Genomic DNA, 24,447 nt, shown 5'->3' with positions numbered 1-24,447 from the left:
CGCCCCCCCCTAAGCCCCTTCCCGCAATGGCTCCAGGTGTCAACTTGATATGGATGTTCCCGCCCTCCAGGCCCGTGTCCGAGTCGGAGCGCTTCAGCGGGGACAACGTCATCTACAAACCGGCCGGGGAGAACTCCCCAGACATGGTCTACCTCGGCTCCCTCACCAACTTCGACCTGAGCTACGCTTGGACTCAGGACAAGTGTGTGCCTCTGGTCAGGGAGATCACCTTTGAAAACGGAGAGGTTTGACCACCCCACAATCTTCAATAGTGACATCTTCTGATGGATGACATCATCTTTAAAACGAATCTGTCTGTGTTACAGGAGCTCACTGAAGAGGGCATCCCTTTCCTCATCTTGTTTCATCTCAAAGAAGACGATGAGAGCTTAGAGAAGTTCCAGCAGGAAGTAGCTCGTCAGCTCATCAGCGAGAAAGGTGAGATTGTCTCTCTTTTCTTTATAAAAAAAGAAGGTTGCAAAAGGTCATATACATCACATGGGCCTTGTGATGTATATGACTTTTTGCAGAAAGATTTACTGCGTCAGATATGAACACGGCAGAAATGAAAACATAGCTCACTGTAAAGGGATTGGACTTCGACTCGATTCTAAATTGATTATTTGATTAATGGTCTAATTTAATTGTGATTGTATTGAATCAAAATGAGGCATTTGCATATACACTGAAAAAATGGGGAGTGATATTTACTTGCAAAAGCTTAGTAAAGGTTGATGCGCTCAGAAATTCCAAGTACATTTTACACGGAGTTAAACTAGAATTTCTGATATGAACAAACTTTACTAGATTTTTCAAGTAAATATCAATCCCCATTTTTTCAGTGTATCTGCTTTTACTTTGAAAAATTGTGATTTATTTTTTTCAACATTTCTGCCCATTTTCTGATATGTTACAGACCAAACCAGGAACTGAATCTTATTATTGTTTGTGCCTTTTCTACACTGTCAATTTCTAATTGTATCTTGTTTTTTAACTCATTCACTGCCATTGACGCCTATAAACGTCAAAAATTCATTTGAACAATTTCTATTAGTTCAACATTTTTTTCCCACTTTTGTTAACAAGAGTATGAAAACCTAGACTTTTTTTTATAATCTTTTTTTGGAAAAAAGAAACAAAAAGATTATTAAAAATTAGGGGCGTCAGGCGATTACAATTTTCTATTGTAATTAATCACATAACTTCAATAGTTAACTCACGATTAATCACACATTTTATATCTGTTCTAAATGTACTATAATTTTTTTCTAGGTTTTCATACAATTGTTAACAAAAGTGGAAAAAAGGTTTTAAACTAATATGAATAGTTCAAATGAATTTTTGACATCTATAGCCGTCAATGGCAGTGAATGAGTTAATATAAGGATGGAAATGACATCAAATAAATCTATTAATCAACAAAATAATTGGGCAGATGAATTAATTACCGGTATTTATTTCACTATTTCACATTTTAGAGCATTTTGTATGTCAAACGCCAAATCTACCAAATGAAGGAATGGACTCTTTTCATCTTATCAGAAAAAGCTTATATATTCAGCAGTAGAAAAAAAAATTGGTTGCGCAAAATTCGTCTGTTTTTCAACAAACTGTGTTGATCTCATATTTAAAGTGTACACCAGTTAAGTTTCCACATTTGTAATTTTCACCTTAGCAACGTCAGATGTTCCCCCATCTTTAATGAAAAAAATTTAATTGACAATTATGGCAGAGAGAATGTGTTAAAATAATTGTTAGTTGCATCTCTAAAGTTTACACAACTACAAATGAGAAATGTGCACCCAATTGCCAACATGTGCTTTGCCACTACACTGTTACAGTCCAGTTGCCACTTTTTGTTTTGCCCCCAGTCGCCTCTTGAATAAAATGTCTCCTTCCTCAGAAGTAAGTACTAGAGAGAGAGCCTTGTTCCCCTTTTGTGGTTTTGTTTCATTTTGACTCATGTCTTTAATGTGGCGACGTTTTCGTAGTTACTCACAACAGAAGCCCCTTTTTCCATTGATCTGAATGCAAAAGTATTCTACTCCACAGTCTCCACTTTGCTACATGTTTCTTTCTGCCCTCAGTCTCCTCTTGAATAAAATGGCTCCTTACCAAGAAGTCAATACTGGAGGGCATATTTCTCCTTTTTTTTGGTTGCTTTTATGTTACCGTGTGTCATTACCACTGAGGATAAATGTGGCTTTTTTTTTTTTCTTCTTCTTCAAACCAATTTGAAAGTGTTGTTGTATTTTGTGCAGTGTTGGACATAATCAACTCAACTTGCTATAATTTAGCACCACCATGTATTTGTGGTAGCGAGCGGGTCAGTCAAGGTTTCATATCGACCCAGTCCTTATGGGTGGCGGACAAAGAGATTTGAGGATCCATGAAATCGACCATTAATGTTTGTCTGACCTTTCCGTGTTGCTCAGGGTCCATCAACTTCCTGCACGCCGACTGCGACAAATTCCGCCATCCTCTCCTGCACATCCAAAAGACGCCTGCCGACTGTCCCGTCATCGCCATCGACTCGTTCAGGCACATGTATGTGTTCCCCGACTATAAAGACATCAAGTAAGTACTGACCGACTGATTTTTTCATTCTTGCTTCTCACAGCGGGCTTTTGCCAAGCATAAATAGTCCCTAGTTTAATCAAACAACTATTTGAGTAAAAATGGTCCAAATCCTCAGAATTTCAGCTTCTCAACAGTCCTTCATGAAAGCAAACTGATTATCTTTGTTTTTAATAAAAAAAAAAAAAAAGAAGGTAAGTAATAAATAGTAATTGACACCTGCTTGTACTTTTTTGTTGTTGTTGCTAAAACCAGTAAGTGAATCTTACTCAATTTGTTTGCATTTCTCAGTTTGACATAATGTCCTGTTTTTTAATACAGGGATGAAAATTAAATGGTATTTTAGCTGAATAATTGAAAAGGTAATTGGCAGATTAATTGATTACTCAAATTATTTGCACCCCCAATTGTTTCATTTGTTGATTGCTTTTGGTCATTTTTCACCGAGAAAGATGAAAACGGCATAAATCTTGTAAACAATAAAAAAAAGAAAATCTGGATTTTTTTGTTAAAAATTTAAATTAAGTGTTGTTTTTTTTCACATGCCAGCCAACAAACAAAAACGAAGTTGATGAATTTTTTTTTTTAATGTACTTAAAATTAAAACAAACGAAAGCCACATTAGACACACTCAGTTTTGATTGCTACAAAGATATTGTTATAATAAGTTACTATTGTGATTATAATTTACACTGGCAAAAAACTGCACCATTTAAGTGTTATTGTTACTTAATCGACTTTTAATACTTTTTTTGTCCTATATAGGCAAGAAGGGCAAATAATTCCCTCAGTATTATGCAGTTGAGTCCTATACTCCACTGTAAAGTAGCGTACAACCACAATAATAATCATGTTAAATTAAATGACCTTTTGTAACTCTTTGTATGAAGCTCATAGTATTATATGAATGTCCCTAATATTTTGACCTGTATGAGTGTGTCCTACAAAAAAAGTTGAAATAAAAAGTATTTTTTTTTTTATGTTTAAGTGGCATCCAGTGGAACGTGTGCACCAGTGTCATTGCAATAATCCCATCACGTCAAACCCATGAAGTAAATGATAGCTGACCACAAATATGACTAGTGCCTCCTCTATATGCTTAATGATGTCATGAGCCACCATTTTGCTCACCCCCCCTTAATAAAGAAGCATTTATTACACAGTGTAATCCGCTATTGCGCACCAGCCAAAAAGTGTCAGGCCCTTTTCAAACGTGTCCGTTCGGAACGGGCCAGGACAGCAGTGCTAATGTGACATGATTTGGCGCGGGCAATAAGTGCTAAAGCTAATCCATTCTAATCAAATGTGCTCTTATTTATTCTGCCCCCACCCTCCCCAATCAGAGCCCGATCACACAGACACAAGCCCCGAGGACTGACCGGCCTCGCCGGGCCTAATTGCATCACATCAGCGCTGCGTGTGGCACACAGCTTGAAATTGCATTAGCGCAGCGCATGTTGTATGTACGCGCTAATGCTAGACACACACACACACACACACACACACACACACAAGCTCCAGCGGGCGCCGTCCGCGCAACACGACGGCCGCTCGCGACCTGTCATCAATAAAATGCTTTATGGATTCATGCGGCATCATGTCACCAGCGTCTCTCATTGTCCTTTCCGACGAGTCGGACCGGACGCGCGGCAAATGCGACGTGGCGGAATGTCCCTGCGATTCACGACGTGTTTGTGCCGATTCTTTCCAGTATTCCTGGCAAGCTGAAACAGTTCGTGCTGGACCTTCACTCCGGAAAACTACACCGGGAGTTCCACCACGGTCCGGACCCCACAGATATTACGCCCGGACAGGTCTGGACACACACTGACATGATGGCCTCTCAACCACCAAACACAAGCTTAATGACAAAACAATACAAAGACCTCCCATTGCGTGAACACTAATCAACAGATGTACGTACTATTTTGGATTCACAAATATTCTTGGCGTGGATACGCGGAAGGCTCTTTTGTCTTTCTCCTCGTGCTGCGTGACCATTATTGGCTCTGCGCGTCACGCTTTGCTCATGACTTACCGTATCTTTTTGTTGTTGTTGTTGCTCTTAATTAGCCCTCATTATGGCGCCTAAGAAACGTGAAACCGATAGTGATAGTGTTGGCAAGCTCTTGGCGCGGACACGCGGAAGGATCTATTGGGCTTCTTGTCGTGCTGCGCAAGAATCATTGGCTCTGCGTCACGCTGCGTTCACAGTATTGTCACTTTATTTGTTTGCTCGTAATTGGCCCTTAGAATGGCTTGTAAGAAGAGGAAACTGCTTGTGATAGTGTTATTAGGAAGCTAATATAAATTTTTGAAACAAGCGCGTCGCTTAGCCTTAGTAGAATGTCTGTTTAGTTCATGCTAACGAACAATGCTAACGCAAACAATGGAAAATGTGCACAGACTGGCCAATGGGTGGCATGGGTGTTGTAGCGTTGACATTTAAAGGAAAGTAAAAAATGTTCTTTACAATAATATGTTCTACACGCCCCACTAGTCTAAACACGGTATTTTAATTAATAATTAATTTCGTAGCCATCCTGTAAAAAAGACTTATGCCCATTTTTTTTGGGGGGGGGGGGGGGGGGATCTGTATTCAGTTTCACTCCCTAAACGCAAAAGAAATTACAAAAATTGGACATAAAAGTTCTTCACAGCACAGCGACGATTTGTGGATTAATAATTAAGCAGCAGGTGGCGGCCATTTTGTCACTTGCTGGTGGCTGAAAATGACTTGTTTCGAAAGGATCAGGTAACAACCAATCACGGCTCAAATTATTTTTGAGTTTGGTCATGTGACATTACAAGCTGAGCCATGATTGGTCATTACCTGATCCCTGAGCAACTGTGATGCCATTAGTCAGGTTTCCAACTTTCCATCCAATTGTTTCGAATTTCTAAGCGAATGAACTGAAAATGTGCAAAACGGACATGCCCGATTCCATCTGTTCTTCTTTTGCGAAAATTAAGAGGGGACTCAGCCGCTGTAGGTGGCGGTATACTCCATAGAGATGTGATCCACCAGTAATTTGAAAGAAGAAGAAGAAGAAGAACAGGAAGCGACTGCGCCGTGCGTTGACGTATGAGTTTGCTTTTGTAATAATTGCTAAACCGTTTCTTTGCTGTTTTCCATCTAAAATTGCATTCATATTTGCTTCTTTAATTCCAAAAAGATTTCTGTTTCGCAAACATACCTTTATGGTCCGACATTGCTTTGGGACTATAAACGTAGGTGTGACGTATTATCCGGTCAATACGTGTGACGTGTATCCCGTCTCGCTAGCGGTTATTCGCAAAACCTGTTTCCATCGCCAAAATTTGTATTTTCCTTTTTTCGATACGCTTCAAAATACACAAGCCGTGAAAACTAATAAGCGAATTTTGGAGCCTTTTTCAAATTTCTAGCGTTTCCATTCAGTTTCATTTTTGCATTTCTTGAAAATTCAAATAAAAATGTGTGGATGGAAACCATCTACTAACTGTTGACAGCAAGTGACAAAATGGCCGCCCCCTGAGATGGATAAAATATGTAGGTTTTGCTGCTAAACTCGTATTCTTCAAACACAATATTAATCAGAATGCTGTGTTTAGACGAGTAGGACAATTCTCATAGGCATTTCTTTGTTTTTTATAAAAGTACAATGTTAGGGAGTGTTATTGTCCGTTTTTGGCATTTCCATTCATTTCAATGGGAAAGATGATTGATGATTATTTGGAACATCACTCCTCAAAGAAACTTTTTTTCCGTTGCTCATGCAAAGTCAGCATAAAAAAAAAATAGCTTAGCCCTTTGTGTTTGTTGTCAGCAGGAGATCGGGGGCGACGCGGCCAGCAAACCCCCGCAGAGCTCCTTCCTAAAACTGGCGCCCAGCGAGACGCGCTACACCATCCTTAGACGGGACCGCGACGAGCTGTGACCTCAGCCGCCTTTTCCTTCCAGTCACCCTTTTCCTTTTTGACTCAATGCCACGCCTCGGGGGGTGGGGGACATCCGGGGAGGGGGGGGGGGGCTTTGGGTCAGGACACAGGCCAGCGGGACAGAACAGCAACACCCAACACCCTTACTGAAAAGAGATGAAGAAGAACTGGAGAAGAGAGAGAGAGGGAGAGAGAGCCCATGACACAACCATGTCAGAATAATCGATATTTTCTTAACTCGTAACATTTTATTTTGGATTTTGGGGAAGGGTGAAAACTTAAGAAGTGTGGGCATCAGGAGAAGTGTTTTTACGTTTTGTTTTTTGGAGCTTGTACATATGTTTATGTTCCATGGCATTTGTTGATCTAAATTAAATGCATCGTTATTTTTCTTTAGTTTATTCCATTCACCCTTCACTCCACTTGCTCGTTGCTCCAATGTTGCCTTGTGTGGGCGATTCTACTCGTATGTTCTTAAAAGCACAAGACGCCATTTTGAAGTAGCGGTATCTTATCTCTTCAAGCAATATTTTCTGAAGGATTAGAAACAAGATTGATACTTGGTACTATTTGTTTCAAGCAGGGGTGGGGAATATGCAAGTGCTATTGTTTAAAAAAAAAACACACAAAAAACAGCAAGACTGAAAATTTGTAACCCATGAGTGCAATAATATACTTTTAAAATAGCACGGAATATTGGGCTTTTGGATGAAATTTGTCTAGTTTTACAGGTGAACTTACTTTGACCTCTAAACTTTTGACTTTGCATTCCGATCAACTATTCTGTGGTGCAGCACTTTTGCACAACTTGCAACAGATCCATGAATGGGCCGATACGTTTCCTGCGTCAATTGCAATTGGCATTGAAACAATCGCAGTCGTCATGCCGCGCAACATTGCAACATCACCAGACAAGACAACGTCTAACAATTAACCGATTAACAATTAATTAGGCTTCAAACAGGATGTTCACGGGACGATGTGGCCACAGAGATGAGTCACCACCAAGTTGTACGTTGCAACAGATACTAGAAGTGTCACAGAAAGGCGGAGTAGTAGATGTCTTTGGACATTTGGAATTTTTGCCAGCAAGAACAACTTGACATTGCATTCAAAAGTTTTGAGGTCAAATGAAGGTCACCTTATAGTGCATTTTGGGTTCATCAATATAGTGGACCCCTTCATATTTGCTGTTTATTTTAATTATCCTTCTCATATTGCTTAATTTTCATGTCAATTATTCACAGCTATGAGTAATTACAGCAAATAACTTTCTGTAAATTTATAATATTTATATTGCTGAGTCTTATTTTTCCACAAACTTAGGACTGTAAAGACGGAAATAGGAAAAAGGTTCCCCACCCCAATGCAAAAGAAAAGAAACCACTCCTAAAGTGGCTCAAATTCAATTGGGAAAAAAATTCATAAGGTTGGAAGAGTCATACCTGACTAATGAGAACGTTTAATCCAGAATGCCATGCAATTGTAAAAACAAAAAAAACTTATAAATAGGCCAAAACCCCACAAACGCTCCATATAATAATTTACATTTGTCCGTTTTTATTTTTTATAAAGGAGGACTTCTAAGAAACATAATTTCCACCCCTGCACAAAATCAATTCTAACAAAAAAATAAATAAATATTGCCAAAGATTTGACTAAAATTCCAACAGAAAATGTTATTGTGCTGTGCCACTGAAGCAAATTACCTCCACTGTGATGCGTAATGAAAGGATGTTCTTTATCAGCCCAGTGTTTGTGTTTCCCGGGAATCCAACCATGTGTTTCTACACATTCACACGATCTTGGCTGTTGTTTGTAAGAAAGTGACGATGATAAAACGTTTTTAATAAGTCTTTGGAAACAAGTTATCGATCCTTTAAGTGGATCTAATACATAGACTTGTTAAGATATAAGGGACTTGTTGCTCAGTTTGTACTGTCCTATCAAGGCCAAGAGACATTGGGACATATCAGGCCACGTCGGGGGGATGCCATCAAACAAGTCATCTCAAGAGGGGAAGAATTTGGGAAAGGGATGACTATTAAAAGTCATTTTACAATATGTTGTGTTTTTGTGTGCTCTTTATTCACATCGGAACATGACACATGCATGGCAACATTTGGCAGACAAGAAGCTGCAAAATGTAAAGAACATAAAGCACATTACTTTCTGATAACCTGCACGGTGGCACTTGGGTGTTGTGCATAGGTTAACGAAATAAACATGTATGAAGTCAATGTGACTACAGTAATGTCAGAGGTTTGTATAATAACTACGTTGCAGCATTATTATTTTTTTAGAAAGGGACATCCCTGCAAAAAGACAACATGACTAATGGACACTTTTTTTTTTGCACTCATTTGATTCAATACAAGAGTGGTACCGAAATAATGCCTTTTGAAAGGCATGTCGCAAAAGAGTGGATATTTTGGAGCCCGTGTTGGCCCCTGATGCCAAAATTGCAACTCTACCGAACCTTCGTGCGCTATTAGGAGCCTCCTTCCTTCCAGGATCTTTCACAGCCATCTTAATGTGGTCCACATCTTCAAATTGGTCCCCATGAGCTTGGGGTGAGGAGGTGGCTCCCCTCTGCCAGGAACTGTCAGATGCTCAGGGCATTGTGTGCAGGCGCGTTGTCATGCCACAATTTTTACCTGATTGATTACCCCATTGAAGGACAAAATTCATATCTCTAGTTTTGGGTTTAAAATGTGATAACAGTCCTGGAACTTTTCTGACACTTTATACATGCCGTGGGCCGCTAATAAACAGATGGCGGATTGCAATTGGCCCGCAAGTCAGTTTGGAAATTCTGCTTAAAGGTGTTTTTTTTTTGGGGGGGGGGGCATAGTATTTTTATAGTTAGTGATATTTTACCTGTCACAGGTGGTCTGGAACGTCGTCTGCGATGAGATCACAAATGGATGTGACAGTTTAGTTTTATTTGTAATGGCATTTTTTAAAATATAGTTCTTGTAATGGATCTCACAAAATATGCATTACAGGAGATTGTTCAGGCCTCTAAAAGTGTCCACGGTGCCTCCATTTTATATTTTACATGAGGCTGATCCTACAACGATGCCAGTTTGACATCGCAAACGCAAATTCATTCGCATCCGTAGAAGTTGAACAGCTCACAGTCTTGATTACGCAAGGAGCATCAGCCATCCCGCCGCTGACCGTCAACTCCGCCGCTCACTCATCCTTGCCTGACCCGGGGTCGGCCGGCGGCGCCGTCAGCTGTTTCATCTGCAGCGACAGCAAGCTTTTACGGTGATGCTTCACCAGGCTGCCTCCCGCGAAACCCAAGGCGCTTCCCCCGACGACGGCCGCGCTTGCCGCCTTGAGGCCTATCAGTAGGCCCAGCGGGCCGGCTAGCGCGCCGCCCAGGAGCGCTCCGGCCAAAGGCAGGATCGCCAACTTGTAGCCTACCGCCTGAAAATGAACACATACACACAAAGACATCAGCATTAAATCCAATCACATGCGGATAAAAAAAAAAAAATCTGAATTTGAGTCACTGGTGCAGTTTGTGATAGTCAAGTTAGGTGTAGGTACGCTGTAAAAAAAAAATTTTTTTTTTTTAATATTTACTTAAAAAACCTACTGTAGTCAGAAATTCCAAGTACATTTGACCAGTTTATTATTATTATTTTTTTAAAGGTACTCATGACCTTCAGCTTGGGAGACACTCTTGATGTCTCTGACATCATCAATAATGCTATATAAATTTGATCCATTATTATTATTATTATTATTACATAGCAGGAGCGGTATGGCTCAGGTGGTAGAGTGTCTCCTACACCCTTGAGTTTTATTTAGTTTTTAATATATTACATATATAAATTGGTAAAATGTACTAAAAACTCTCCTTGTAAAATTTAGAGTGAAAATTTTTCTAGTAAATATTTTTTATACATTTTTTTTTTATTGTTTATAATAATAATACATTAATTTACCTTCATGTAAGTCAGGCAAGTGAACTACAATGTCAGTGACTATCATAAATATATACATTGTATATATATTTTTTTAAATCAAGAACATGGAGTCAAATGCCCAACACGACTTTGGAATTGTGGATGCTTGTATGGTCACACACGAGCCTAAGGAGGGATAGTCAAAAAACACACACACGCACACACACACACGCAAACCATCTTGTGTGTGTGTATGAATGTAAAAAGAACACTTCCGCTACAGCTTCAAACTGATTCCATTATCTTCCTTGGCTGCTTTTGCAGCCGCTATCATCAGAGTGGAAGGTGCTTTTTGCTGATGGCAATTAATACACACACATACACACACCGTTGATTAACACCTCACTATTAAATTAATCTAGTTCAAACGCTAACCTCTCTCAACTCCACCCCTGTGGCAGCCAATTCTAATTTCACCTGAGCAGAGTTAAAAGGATTCAGTTGAGGTTGTCGGGGACATTATATACATCAAGGCTCGAAAATAAGCGGTCTCGCATCGCAGCTTTGCTGTAAAAAGGTGGATTTTGTGAGCCAAATGGACGCGCCGAAGAGCAAAAGTGCGAGCGGGCACACCGTCCTTACGCAGGGATTAAAAACCACGACGATGATTACTTTCACTTTGACGAAAAAGTGATTTGCGCACAGTTAAATGCACCTCAGTAAGGCTAACCAATTATGTGCACCACAGAATCACGTTATCAAATTAATATTAATTTTACATTATGAATATATATTTATATAAAATTACATTATTTATTTATTTAAATATATTTTATTATAATATATATTAATATATAAAAATAAATGTATGGATATATATAAATATATGTTGTTGCATCTCAGTAAGGCTATCCAATTATGTGCACCACAGCATCATGTTATCAAATTAATATTAATTTTATATTATAAATGTATATTTATATCAAATTAAATTCATTATTTTATCATATTATTATTATTTATTTAAATATAATATATTTTACTAAAATATTAATTAACATAATATATTCAACTATATGGATATTTATAAATATATTAATACATGTTGCTGCATTTTCAGTAAGGGTATCCAATTATGTGCACCACAGAATCACATTATCAAATTTATATTAATTTTATATTATAAATATAAAATTTATATAAAATGTAATTTATTTTATTTATTTAATAATAATAATAATTATTATGTATTATCTATTTATTTCAATATAATATATTTTATTATAATATTAATAAATATAATGTATTAAAATAAATATATGGACAGTACTTGACGTTGCAAGGGTGGTCTGGAATCAAAGAGGGAAAACTGTACTATATTTCCCGACCTATGAAGAATGCATAGTTGGTAGTGGGCAAACTTTGCCTCCATGTTTCATTTCATGCAATAATGACACATGCGCATACACACACACAAACGTAACTGTCGGAACTGCGACGGTGTGGGTGCGTGTCATGTGGCTCCGACACGTGATTCACGCCGGCGATGGCGGGCCAAACGTTCGACATTTCGAGTGTGTCATAAGTGTGAAGGCCGGTGAGGTACACTCAGCTCTCCCGAGCGCGTGTGTGCTCAAATGGCAATGAAAACATGAAGCGGTTATTCAGAGCTCTTCTTGATGCTCCACGCACACACACGAGCTCTCCATCCCTCTCCTCTCTCAATTTCCTTAATTGTGGCTTTCCTCCGTATTCAAGCGGATCAATAGGGACAAACGCTGTTGGAATGGCTGCGAGGCAAAGTGCCATCGATCTTCTCGCGCGCGCGCGCACACACATGCATTCCGCGCGCGTGTGCGTTCACACATTAACACACCTTCCCCAGGCTCTTGGACCCCTCCTCCACATTGGCAGCGGCCGTGTTGACGTTGTCCTCAATGCTGTCAATCTTTTCCTGCTGGGACTGAAACACAGGAGTTACACACACACACACACACACACACATTCTGGTACCAAAAGACACACAGATTACTATTATTAATTATTATTATTGCGCTTTTAACTGTTATCATGATCAGGATGACAGTGTGCAGGTTGGAGGCCCATTGAAAGATTACATTTGTTACATTTGTGTGTGTACGTGCGTATCTCATGAAATATTCAGAGTGGCAGCTGTCTCTCTCCCTATGAGGGCCACATGGACACAGTGACTGACCAAACAACAAGGAGGGCACTTTCCATCGCCTCCACCACTTTCCATTCATAACACTTCACTTCCACAATAACACGTAAAAGCTTTCTTTCCTTTTATCCGGGCACGAGCACTGAGCACCGAGTGACACTGATTGAATATTTGAATTTGGTCTCTTTTCCGTTTCACTGCGCTGGTCCTCTAATTGGGAGGTTTTAAAATCCAGACAATTTAAGTTGTATAAAAAAGAAAAGAAAAGAAAGAAAAAAATATATTTTATTCTCGTAATATGACATTATCATTGTAACTGTACAACTTTTTACTTACTCATGTTTTTGCTATTTTTTCCTATGTGGCCCTAATAAAGTGAAACCTTGATTTTCAGATGCCCTATTTTTTTTTAAACGACAAAAAAAAAAAAGAAAGAAAAAGAAAAGCCATTCATTTCCAGGAATCAATGCGTGTTCGACTGAAGCATTTTGTAAGTTGCGAGTTCCTCCAATTGGGCAACATCAACGTAACACATCCTGTCAAAAGTCAGCCCTTCAAAATAAAAGCTTGCAGTATTAGAAACCCCCACTAGGGTTGCAAAATGACAGGAATTTTTAATGTTGGAAATTTTATATGGGAATGAATGTGAATTATGGGGATTAAAAAAAAGAAGAAGTTAGGTTTACCCTCAACAAGGAACTTAAATAGAAGGGAAAATATATTGTAGCATAATCTTGTATAAAACAACCAGATTTAATACAAGAACACTAACATTTGTTAGTGTTTGCGAAGTTAGGATGTGAATGTTGATTTCTCGTCAGGGGTTGTTCAAGGTCGCCAACGTTCGTTTTAATGGGTTGTCTTGTCGCGAGGAAATTTAATATGTTTAATCAGCAATCAACTGAAACTGTTGGTGTGCGAATTTGCGACCTTGAACAAATCCTGACGAAAAATCATTATCTGCTAGCTACTCTTGCAAACACTCATCACAAAGATTTGCCACTTAGAGGGATACAGGCTTAATATCTCAATGAGTCACAAGTGTTTCCGCACGTAGCGAATGTTGTTGTTTTTTTGTCAGGGTTGCTAAAGAGTTGCAAAAGGTTGTTAACAGTTTTTCTTGTTGCAAATAAATTTTGAACATGTTCAATGTTTGGAAAATTTCCAAAATTCCCCAACTTAACTTCCCATGGAAAATTTCCGGAAATTTACCGTACATCCCACATTTTGGTTGACCCCGTGGTGGCTTAATTAGCTAACTTGCCCAATAACTTAAAACAAGTTTTGAATGTGGTTGCTAAAGTGTTCCTATTATTATCATTGGTTTTGTTGTTATTATTACTTCAATACCAAATGTCTTTATTATTGCAATGTTTTGATTAGTTATAGTTTCTGTTTTTATTTCATGGACTTACAAAATCAAATCCTTTGTCTGTTTTGCATTCTTTGTAATAAATATGATTATAATTCAATGACAAAAAAAAAGTATAAACTGTATATAATAATACAAATGCAGAAAAAAATATAGATAAGAACCACAATTCTGGAATGATGAGTATTTAGCCAGACAACAAAAATAAAAGAAAAACAATTAGGAGGTCAGATGAACTTCAGTATGAACTAATTATTTGCAATGAAGCTCATGATTTGTAACTTGGACATATGTTAATGCAGGCTGGAACAATAATGGGCATTCAAAAAAATTATAATTGGATGATAAGAAGAAATTAGAGCCAATTTAGTTTTGTTATTCTTATTCCCCCCTTTTTTTTTTTTTTACCTAATCCTGTCTAAAGCTTTGAATTTTAGAATAAAAGGAGCTTTCCACAGAAAAAAATTATTTTCAAGTCATGGCTTTGATCCAACCGAGTGATTAACATGTGAGATTGTGAAGAAGGAGCATTGTGTTTCATGATTACGCAGAGGAGATAAAGATTCAAAGAAAAAAAAGCGGAAAACACCACAAACAGCACACATGACACACGCACAGTAGTTCCACGGTGGTTGTGTACTAGAATACGACTCCCCCTGTGCCCCCCCCCCCTTGCCCCCGAGATGCCGGAACAACATGTCTATGCTCTTTCTGCTCCTCCTCTCGCCTGTTTTGAAGCATCACTCCATCTTCACTCTCTCTCCCCGCCACTGTTAATCTCTCCTGCCTCCATCCCAGAGGATGGGGCGATAATCTGAACCGTCTGTTCTCCACCTGCTCCGATGCATCCCCATGTTGCCCGCAAGACATCCCCTCCCACCTCCAAATCCTCCATCTCGCTCCCTTGGCTACTGCTCAAGCTTTCCTCTCTGCTGAGAGGCCCCCGAGGGCCCCCCCCTCCCCGCAGAGCTCCTTAAACTGATCTGCGCTCTCAAAGGAGCGCAGATCAGCAACGCAAACAGAGCGGGGTGGGAAAAAATGCACACGGGCTCAACATGTTCAAGTCAACTGTTGTTCATACTTACATGGACGAGCACGGAGAAGCTTGTCACTAAACCACTCAGCTGCTTAAGGTCCTGAAAGGGGCAAAAAAATAAATGCTTGAGAGCGAATGTATCAATGAGAGAATAAGAAGATGACATTCTGATTAATATTACATTTGTGGAATATGAGTTATGCAGCAAAATGCAGCCTTTTTTTTATCCATCTCAGGCGGCAGCCATTTTGCCACTTGCTGTCGACTGATGACATCACAGTTGCTCAGGGCTCAGACAACGACCAATCACAGCTCTCCTTTTTTTTTATGAAGCTCAGCTGTGATTGGTTGTTACCTGAGCAACAGTGATGTAATTTTCACTCAACAGCAAGTGGCAAAATGGCCGCTGTCTGATATTGATAAAAACTGCTGGAATTTGCTGCTTACCTCATATTCCACTGACGCAATTTTAATCAAAATACCGCATTTATTAGACTAGGTGGGCTGCACAGAACATATTATTGTCAATGTTTTTTTTTTTGTTAACGTTAAACTGTTAATGAGGCTGATATTTGCCATCCTGCTTGAGTTACCAAACAGCCACATTGCTCAAGTTCTATCTTTTATTGCTACCATGTTGTGCATAAACAACAACACAAAACCACCCTAATTCATGTTCAATCGTTAATTCAATACATAAAAAAAATTACTGATTTATTACGCTGTCATTGATTTATTGGAAAACTATGGCGCTGGCGCCAATTGTCCACACAAAAAAAGACATTAATAAGTCCCAAAAGCAAATGACCCCGGTGACGTCATCTCCCAAAATCAATTTTCGGAGAGTCATGAGTGATATTGCAATAAATGAAATGGCGAGTTTCATGGGAGCAAATGAATCCCCACGCATTTACCTTTCTGGATGATACTGTTCCTTTTTTAGCAATCAATTTCCAACAAGACAGACTTGCTCAAATGTTTATAACCCATTTTCACTTGTTATCACCTAAAAAAAACATCTCTAAATCTGGAGGTGACGAAGCGAGTTTTACAACACTACGGAGACAGTGGCGCGTTCGTGAGCATGAACAGATTTGTTCTCAAGCTGTTTTTAACACTTTAAAATGGTTAATAATGTGTGAAAATAACAGACGAAATAAGGACAGACAAAGTATGGCACCTGCAAAATTCATCGTTCTCTGCAGTCTGTCAGCCAACACAGTTCAGCCCTGTTAGCAGGTAACTAGCGGCTAGGCTAGCCTCAACATTCCGGTCGCCACTCACATTTATTAATTATTCTGTTCAATTTGTATTCTGGCATTGGCAAATACCGCACAAAAAAGCAAGAAGACATGTTTTAAAGGGATACTTGACTCATTGAGCCATTTTCAGCAGTAAGAAGACATTTTGTTTATAATTAATGTGATGACGTCATTATTTTTGTGTAATCAACGGTAAACATTTCTTGACAATAATATGTTATAGCCTCACTAGTCTAAACATAACATTCTGATTAGTATTATATTTGTGGAATGTTGATTATGCGGCAAAATCCAGCCATTTTAATCTCTGGGGGCGGCCATTTTGCCACTTGCTGTCGACTGAAGATGACATCACAGTTGCTCAGATCTCAGGCAACGACCAATCACAGCTCACCTGTTTTCTGAACCTGAGATGTGATTGGTTGTTACCTGAGACCTGTGCAACTGTGATGTCATTTTCCCTCGACAGCAGTTGGCAAAATGGCCACCTTTCTAAAAATTGATGGATTTAGCTGCGCAATATTAACCAGAATACCATATTAGTGGGGCTCCATAAATCATAATTGTGAAGAATTTTTTTGGGGTTGACTTTACCGTTAAAAGAAAAAAAAATATTTGGTTTTATTTTAATTTAAAGTAGGTCAATAAGGTCCTGAGTTATATCGGTATATGTTTAGCTTACTGGTAGCGCTCCAAAGCTGGAGACGTAAAAGGGTCAATCTCGGGGGCAAAAAAGGTTGAGCTTAGAACATTAAGTCATCATTTATTCATTTTACTTCAAAAGAGAGTTTTGCTTTTTGTTTTATTTTCTACCCTTATAGAGGAGTCATACATTAAAATACTTATATAATGTATAGCATCTTTGAGTAAACTTTGAGTATCATTTAGGTATCTCAAAGCCGGGCTGAGTGTGTTTTTTTTCCCCTTGGAAATGAAAATATGGTCCCCTACAGTACAATCAAGTGTTTACATGTTTATATTGTACCTCTTCCAGGTCGTCCCAAGACTCAGCAGCGCTCTCTTCGACAGGAATCTCCGGCAGCTGGGTCTGAATTTGCCAGCCAGAAACGGACCCCTCGTCCGTGTCGTCACCAGCGTGTCGAGTGCTGGGCTCCGGACCGGATGGCCAAGCAGAGTCAGGCGGCGACAAAGACGGTGTGGGCTGAAGGACGGGGTTGGAGTGCAACTGCAGGAAGTCCCGCGTGGCGGCCGACGCTCTGTTTTTGACCGGCTTGACGAGCTTCTCCAGAGCTGCGGCGTCTTCTGGCCGGACGCGACTGCACAGCTTCTCCATCTCTCTCATGTTGGCTCGCAGTTGCTGCAAAGAGTCAGATGATCGGCTTTCTGAGTGAAGATGTTTTCCCTGTACTAGTTACAGTACATTATCAAAGGTGGATAATAAATAGTATATATATTTTTTTACATCAGTCATTTTTGGGATAAATTGCACTATTAAGAATAAAACAGTTAACATGTAAACAAAATGCTGTACATACAGGAAGTCGCACCGATAATTCACGTAAAGGCTCATGGTGGCTCGGAATAAAGTGGATGCTAGATTACATGAGTGTCATGAGACATGCCCACTTAACTCATTCACTGAAGCAACCCCCTTCGCTCCCGGATATTTTACTGGATTTAAACTGATTTTGCAAGGCCCACAGACTATTCAGTTCTATTGCTATAAAAACATGGAACCTACCAAAAGAAAGATTAGAGTATCTTCTTTCATCAAGGAATACAAAGTATATTTCTATCGGTTTCCATTTTGCAGCAATTAGCATTAGAAAATAGCTAAGTTTCATCATTATTCACAAATCTGTTAAACAGTGGGGAAAAGAGCTTAATTTATTTATTTAATTGTCTTTTTCTTTTCTCACACCTAAACCAAACGTTGTGGACTCCAAGTTCTTAGTCTATTTAGTGTATTTTAGCATCCTGAATGTGATTATTGATCTCTTATACTCTGCCGCCGCCTGCTGGCCGTTTTTGTAATAACTACAATTGCTTCAAGCGTTCTCTTCAGTTCAGGGGCTGCATCAAAGCCTTCTATATGCTCTAGCAAAAAAATAAAAAATAAACATAAAACATATAAATACGTTTTTGGGATGATTGTAATATTTAAAATGATATGTAATTATATGTTTTGGGGAGCAAATGAGTTAAGCAGTCTTAGTTTGTTTGGCGCATTCACACACAAATTACCCGCACTAAGAGAAGAACAGACCAATTGCGTGTGAACGAGTGTTTGTCTATTTAATTCCTTTTAAGCAGCCTGTGGAAATCACCTTTTTTCTTCCTTTGGAGTGATCAGGTGGAAGGGAAATCTGCCTGAGCAAAGGTGTGAAGTTTAACATTAAAACGTTCACCTTTCGCACAATGTCACAGTTAAACAACTATGTCACACAAAGCTGGATCAACCCTGGATATGTCTGTGATGCGGCACTTTCACAAAATAACCTCATGTGTCAGCCCTGTGGTTGACAGGTGATCATTCCAGGTGATCATTAGCCACCTTACATGCTAAGTCAACTGGGATAGACTCTAGCTTGCCAGTGACCTGACCTGAGCAAATGGATGGATGGAAACCATCAAAGACCGTAAATTGCACTGTCAAAACGAAAAGCTTGTTAATTTCCCTGTTGCACCAGTTTTACAGTCTCGCGCCATCACACAAAGCCAACCTCCCAATGATCGGTTACGGTTATGGAAATGTTGAGAGGGAAGAGGCTGTTAGGGTGCGAGGGTCTTAATAAGCCTGAGACAGGAAAACAGGAACCACTTCATCGCGCCATGCGCCACAGCCATCCAGACTACACAGCCTGGAGTAAATGGGGGTCAAAGTGCTACATATAACATGATTCACTAATTACACACCATGAATAAACATACATGCAGATATGTGTGCTAATGTGCATTAACCTGAAAAACAGCGAATAGCAAAAAGACCAAATCCACTGATTAATATTAATAATTGATCTATCAAGCTATCTACAGTACTATCTATTGTATGCCTATCTACCTAATGAGCACGCCGTTAGTGGAACAATCTAAAGTTAAACAAAATCTGTCTTGCGACTCCAATTGAATTTTTCTAACTGACCCGATCCTTTCCCACGATCATTTTCAGCCGTTTTGAATTCGCTGAAAAAGATCTTATGTTTTTCTTAAGTCTCTTGTTCCTTGCAACAATATGAGCTCACAAGTCTGGCATATAGTTTTTGAGGAATATTAATTAAGCCCCAAAATGCACCCATTTTTATCCATCTCGGGGGGCGGCCATTTTGCCACTTGATGTCGATTGAAAATGACGTCACATCACAGTGCTTAAGTTTGTGAATGTCACATGACCAAACCCCACAAATAGGTGGGCCGTGATGCTCGTCACCTCTAGGGATTTTAGGGATCTTTAAACGGGAAGTGAACCCCCAAATTAATACAGTATTGAGGTTAATATTGCGTTAGTGGAATATGAGTTAAGCAGCAAAATCCAGCAGTTTTTATCAATATCAGAAGGCGACCATTTTACCACCTGCTGTTGAGGGAAAATGACATCACAGTTGCTCAGGTAACAACTAATCACAGCTCAGCTTCAGAAAACAGGTGCGCTAGGATTGGTCGTTGCCTGAGCCCTGAGTAACTGTTATGTCATCTTCAGTCAACAGCAAGTGGCAAAATGGCCGCCCCCAGAGATGGATAAAAAAGGCTGCATTTTGCTGCATAACTCCTTTTCCACAAATGTAATATTATTTAGAATGTCATGTTTGAACTAGTTATGTCACATATAACATATTATTGTCAAGAAATGTTTATGGTTGACTTCCGCTTTAAAGGAGAAGTCAACCCAAACATTTTCTCGACAATACTTAAATAGAGGTCATACAATCTTGTGAGATGCTACACAAGATTCTTTGAATTATAAATTATTTTAGTCCTTTGAGGTACATATTCCAAAAGATTTCTGGGGACTTTTTGGGGTGCTTGACTTCGGAGGTTCCACTATATCTGCGTTTACTTTTCTGTCGGTCTGTCCAGTACACTTAACACGGAGTGCACTAACCCATGAGTCAAGATTAACACCATAAAGACACAGGAAAGCACTCTGTGTTCACCCCCCAGGGCTTGGAGTGTAGTGGTGAGAGGATTGGTTGGGTGCCTATTGGCTTCCAGGCAACAGCATCCCTCTGGGAATTTCACACCCAACATGTGCTGTTACAGCCACAAACACATCCATTCAAGGTTGGACGTCACATATTTTATTGCTGTTTCATAATGAATTTGGAAGTAGGGAGCAGATGCAATCACAGCGGGAAGTCTAAATTTGAATGCCCTAAAGGTTGTACCATTTGGAGAGTTGAATGAAATGTGGGTGAAAATAGGCCTTAATTAACGGGTCCTGTGATTTCTTGCCGATCTTGTGCAGGATGTACCCTGTCTGGTACACAGTGTCAGTTGGACCGGAACTTACTGCAGTTCAATCATGATCCAGAAAAGGATAAGCATGATTAAAACAAAACAAAACAAAAAACTGTGAAAAAATATATATAAATAAATATATAAATTAATTTTTTTTTTCAAATTATTAGAATAAAATGGATGGATGGACACATGGCAATGTATATATATATATTTCTTTAAGTGTGCATAACATTGACATATCATGTAAGACTTCAGCATCGAAGGATTAATTCAAGGCATGTTGTGTCTTTTTTTGGAGAACACATATTGAACAAGAAAAGTGACCTGAACAGCACAAAGAGAAGACTGTGACATAAAGCAAGTATATTGACCGCTAACGTTAGCTGCTAACTTGACAGCCTCCAACAGGCACCATTGATACTGTACTGTCATCAAATGTAGAATGTTTTTTTTGTAATCTGCCTTCAAAATTCAAGACAGCAGTCAAGATGGCAAGTCACCTCAAATGAATGAATGAATGAATGAATAAATTAATACATTCAGACATATATATATATATATAAACCAGTGGGAAAAGTCTCACTTTTTACTTCCTGGTAGGCTGCTACGTCAGCACTTCCAAATATGGGCACACTGTTGCATGGACCTTTTTACACTGAGCAAGTGCAGTGTGATAAGGGCTTGTTTGATGGAAAGAAAACCCTTTGAGCAGTAAAGAAGAAAAAAAAAAAGCACAGCAAATCAAAATATGAATATGAAACAGTTTTTGTTGAACATAATGGCAAACCATTTCAAGGCATCTCAGTAAAAATTTTTTTAGAACATCAAGCCGGAATTACCAAAGGGAACTGAGCTTCATAAGCACAAGTTGTTCACTTTGAAAGGTCAGAAAGATAAGTAGAGACAGTTGTTCCCAAAATTTATGAAGCACTCGTGCTTGGAACATTGCCATACAATGAAAGGGAGTTAGTGAAAACATGCAAAAGAGAGCTAGGGAGGAGTAAAAATTAAAAATTGTGGCTCTTGTGGTTGGCCATCCCTGCTCAGAGGGATACATTGCATAGTTTAACAAACTAATTTCCTTGACTTTTGATTTCAAAGCTAGTTAGTATGTAGCCCCTTGGGGAAATTAATGAAGTGAACTGAACTGTCTCTATTAAAAGGTGAAATGAATACCGCACATCACACAGTCATGCTTGGTCAGGAATTTTCAAAAGGCGACAAATGACTTTAAATAGGCACATTTATTTATCAGCCAGGCTCAAATTAAAAAAAAAAATTAAACAGCATTGACAGTGTGACAATCGTGCCAGTTGGTGGCAAAAAATAAAATTAAATTAAGATTCTGAATCGTACTAAATGAGAATCGCGATTCTTATAATTATCGATTTTTGGGCACACCCCTATCAATAACCCAATAACACAGTCCTAATGTAACCCCATTTGAAATACATTAAGTACAGGTGTGCAATTGTTTTTGGTTTCCGCATTACTAGTTACTAGTTATCATACAAAAAGATAAGTACACAACATCCTCAACTGTTCTGAGTGTGTTTTTTGACGGCTTATAATTTACCGTAAAATTGGTTTTAATTTCGATTAGCATTTATAAAAGCATTTAGGTAGCGGACGTTGGTTGCTTCATCAGATAAATATCAATATGAAACACTTACATTGTCAAATAAAATCAGGATGTTCAATCAGTGGTGAGTTAATTTTACAACAGGCCCACGGGCTATTCATGTGGTCCTAAGGGGCGACCAAGTCCTTGCGGGCACCATGCTGGTGTCACCTTGATTAGCGTCAACTTACTCACATGCTTTTTTAAAAAAATGTCATGTAACCCATGTGCATAAAAAGGGCTGATTTATTGAAAATTGTCAAATTATTGTGTACCTGAACTGTTCGGCTGGCATTTATGTGCTCCTGATGAAGGCGGCCCCATTGTTGGCTTTGCTGGTACTGTAACGGAGAAGGAAAACAAATCGGACATCTATCTTGATGTGGAAGCCAGTACAGTATCTCAAGTGCCACCTTCAGTATGTTGTTGTGGTGTTTCTGCAGCCGCTCCAGGTCGGTGGGTAGAGCCACTTTAATGAACTTGTGAATGGGAGCCTCCAGGCGCCTTAGTGTCAATTTGGTGCCTCCCTGCGCCATGGGACCTACCGACGTGACTCCACACCTGTCGGGCCTGGTCTCTGTACATAGAACACATTAAAGAGGGTAATAATCTTCGTGACATAAGAATGACTGTATATGCCTAAAAAAAAAAGTATACATTTATCTCGTGTCCTACCTCAATACAAAAAGAAAGAAAAGAATAACTGGTTCGGTTTGGGTTAGAAATGCCATAAATCCGTTCCAGCCTCCCCCCAAAAATATTTGTAATGTGTTTTCAGTAAGGAAACAAGCACTTGGTGACTCGATAAAATTGTACTTTATAAAAATGTACAATAATGACATAATTAAAAAAAAGGATCACTTCTTTTTTCTTTTCTTTTTTTTTACTTCAATTCGATGGACATTGTGCTGCTTCTTCTAGTGTATGTGACTTGGCCACTTGGGGGCAGTATAATACAGACATGGCGACACACACAAAGAAGAGTTTCACAACTGACTCAGTAAACTGCAGTTAAAGTAGTCATTTTTGAAAAGGATAACGAAGTAGGGGTGCACTGATCACAATTTTCTGGCCGATCACCGACCTTTTAAAAAAGTCTGACCTGGCGATCAAAATTTTTGCCGATATCGATTTTTAAAAAAATTTTTTTTAGGCTAAACGGACTGTGTTGTTGTTGTTTTATCCACCCGTTTTTTTCATTCACACTTGGGACTAGAGGCTGGGTACTGGGGCACTCGCCATGAATTAAAGCCACGGCGTCTACATGAAAAGCAGCAGTATGTACCACTAGACTCCGCCACTGATGTTACTAGTAAGTGATAATTGCTATTTTGCATGCTAAAGTCCTTGCACTTCCAGTACATTTTTACAAACCCAAATCATCTGTAAGATTTTTTTTTTAAGGAAATTGTAACACATGCTAAACCTGCATTAGTTTGTATGCATGTATGAATGTTATTAAAATGTTTGTAGATCAAAATTTGAGGTGCATTAAAACAACTACAATTTGAAAATATAAACATTTAAGTGGAAAGCATCCATTACTCGTGAATCTCTGCTGTAGTAAAGTTTTAATAAAGTGTGTATGTGACTCAAATTGGGGTTACCAAATAGGGGTCTCTGTCCATTAAGGGATGACACAAATTTGACTTTGTGCACACACGGTCAGAGGATCTTTTGTCAAGCCAAACAATTTCACATTGAAAATCCTATATGACATGTTCAGATTCTACTACTGCAGTGATTTTTCATCAGATCCGGTTGGTAATAATTGCGGTGCTGGATCCTAATGGCTAGTAGAGGTCGGATAACTTTTATCCACATGCATTTGACTCACATTAGTTCTTGATCTAAGGGAAAATGTGTAAACATGCGTATACTGTAAATCGACCGGAGTAGATAGCTAGTCAAGTTGTTCCGTATTGTTTTGACGCTAGCTCTGACACTAAACGTCGCATAAAATGGCAGCGAAACTTATCTCATATAAGGTGACACTTACCCAAGAGAACACCTCTAAAGCGCAATATTTATGTTTTACTTTCCATTGTGTGGGAAAAAAAAAATATACAACAGCTATTACGTGGTGAGTTTCTGACAGCTGTTATTTGTAAACAAGTCTCACCCAAGTGGTGTC

General features: G+C 39.0%; 2 protein-coding genes across 3 annotated transcripts in view; one reads left to right on the top strand and one right to left on the bottom strand.

Moving 5' to 3' along the window:
* erp44 (endoplasmic reticulum protein 44) overlaps positions 1-8,562 on the top strand; it is a 14,900-nt gene extending 6,338 nt beyond the window's left edge. Inside the window, exons 7-11 of one of the 2 annotated variants that reach the window (XM_086078192.1) lie at positions 71-245; positions 327-438; positions 2,436-2,577; positions 4,289-4,391; positions 6,387-8,562. In XM_086078192.1, coding sequence (XP_085934318.1) covers positions 71-245; positions 327-438; positions 2,436-2,577; positions 4,289-4,391; positions 6,387-6,497 — 643 coding nt within the window. In that variant the 3' untranslated portion in view covers positions 6,498-8,562. The remainder of the gene's footprint in view (positions 1-70; positions 246-326; positions 439-2,435; positions 2,578-4,288; positions 4,392-6,386) is intronic. The other variant, XM_086078193.1, reaches the window with a different exon arrangement.
* On the bottom strand, positions 7,786-24,447 carry stx17 (syntaxin 17). Its single transcript, XM_086078195.1, has 7 exons — positions 24,313-24,447; positions 22,727-22,890; positions 22,589-22,654; positions 17,259-17,591; positions 15,061-15,111; positions 12,298-12,384; positions 7,786-9,936 (listed from the first exon to the last, which is right to left on the bottom strand). The coding sequence occupies exons 2-7, from the start codon at positions 22,847-22,849 to the stop codon at positions 9,697-9,699; spliced, it is 900 nt and encodes a 299-aa protein (XP_085934321.1). The 5' UTR covers positions 22,850-22,890; positions 24,313-24,447; the 3' UTR covers positions 7,786-9,696.

Source organism: Leptonotus elevatus, chromosome 6 (assembly GCF_054856555.1).
Source record: "Leptonotus elevatus isolate MCC_2025b chromosome 6, RoL_Lele_1.0, whole genome shotgun sequence".
NCBI classification, from domain to species: domain Eukaryota; kingdom Metazoa; phylum Chordata; class Actinopteri; order Syngnathiformes; family Syngnathidae; genus Leptonotus; species Leptonotus elevatus.
This window is presented reverse-complemented; position numbering and strand designations above follow the sequence as displayed.

What these genes read in the sequence shown, in the direction of transcription:
- stx17 (XM_086078195.1), bottom strand. Translation starts at nt 22,849, where the DNA reads ATGGCGCAGGGAGGCACCAAATTGACACTAAGGCGCCTGGAGGCTCCC. An exon ending in CTTGGGACGACCTGGAAGAG is followed by an intron (nt 15,112 to 17,258) that starts GTACAATATAAA and finishes TGCCCCTTTCAG; the next exon opens with GACCTTAAGCAGCTGAGTGG. An exon ending in GCTTCTCCGTGCTCGTCCAT is followed by an intron (nt 12,385 to 15,060) that starts GTAAGTATGAAC and finishes CCTGTGTTTCAG; the next exon opens with TCCCAGCAGGAAAAGATTGA.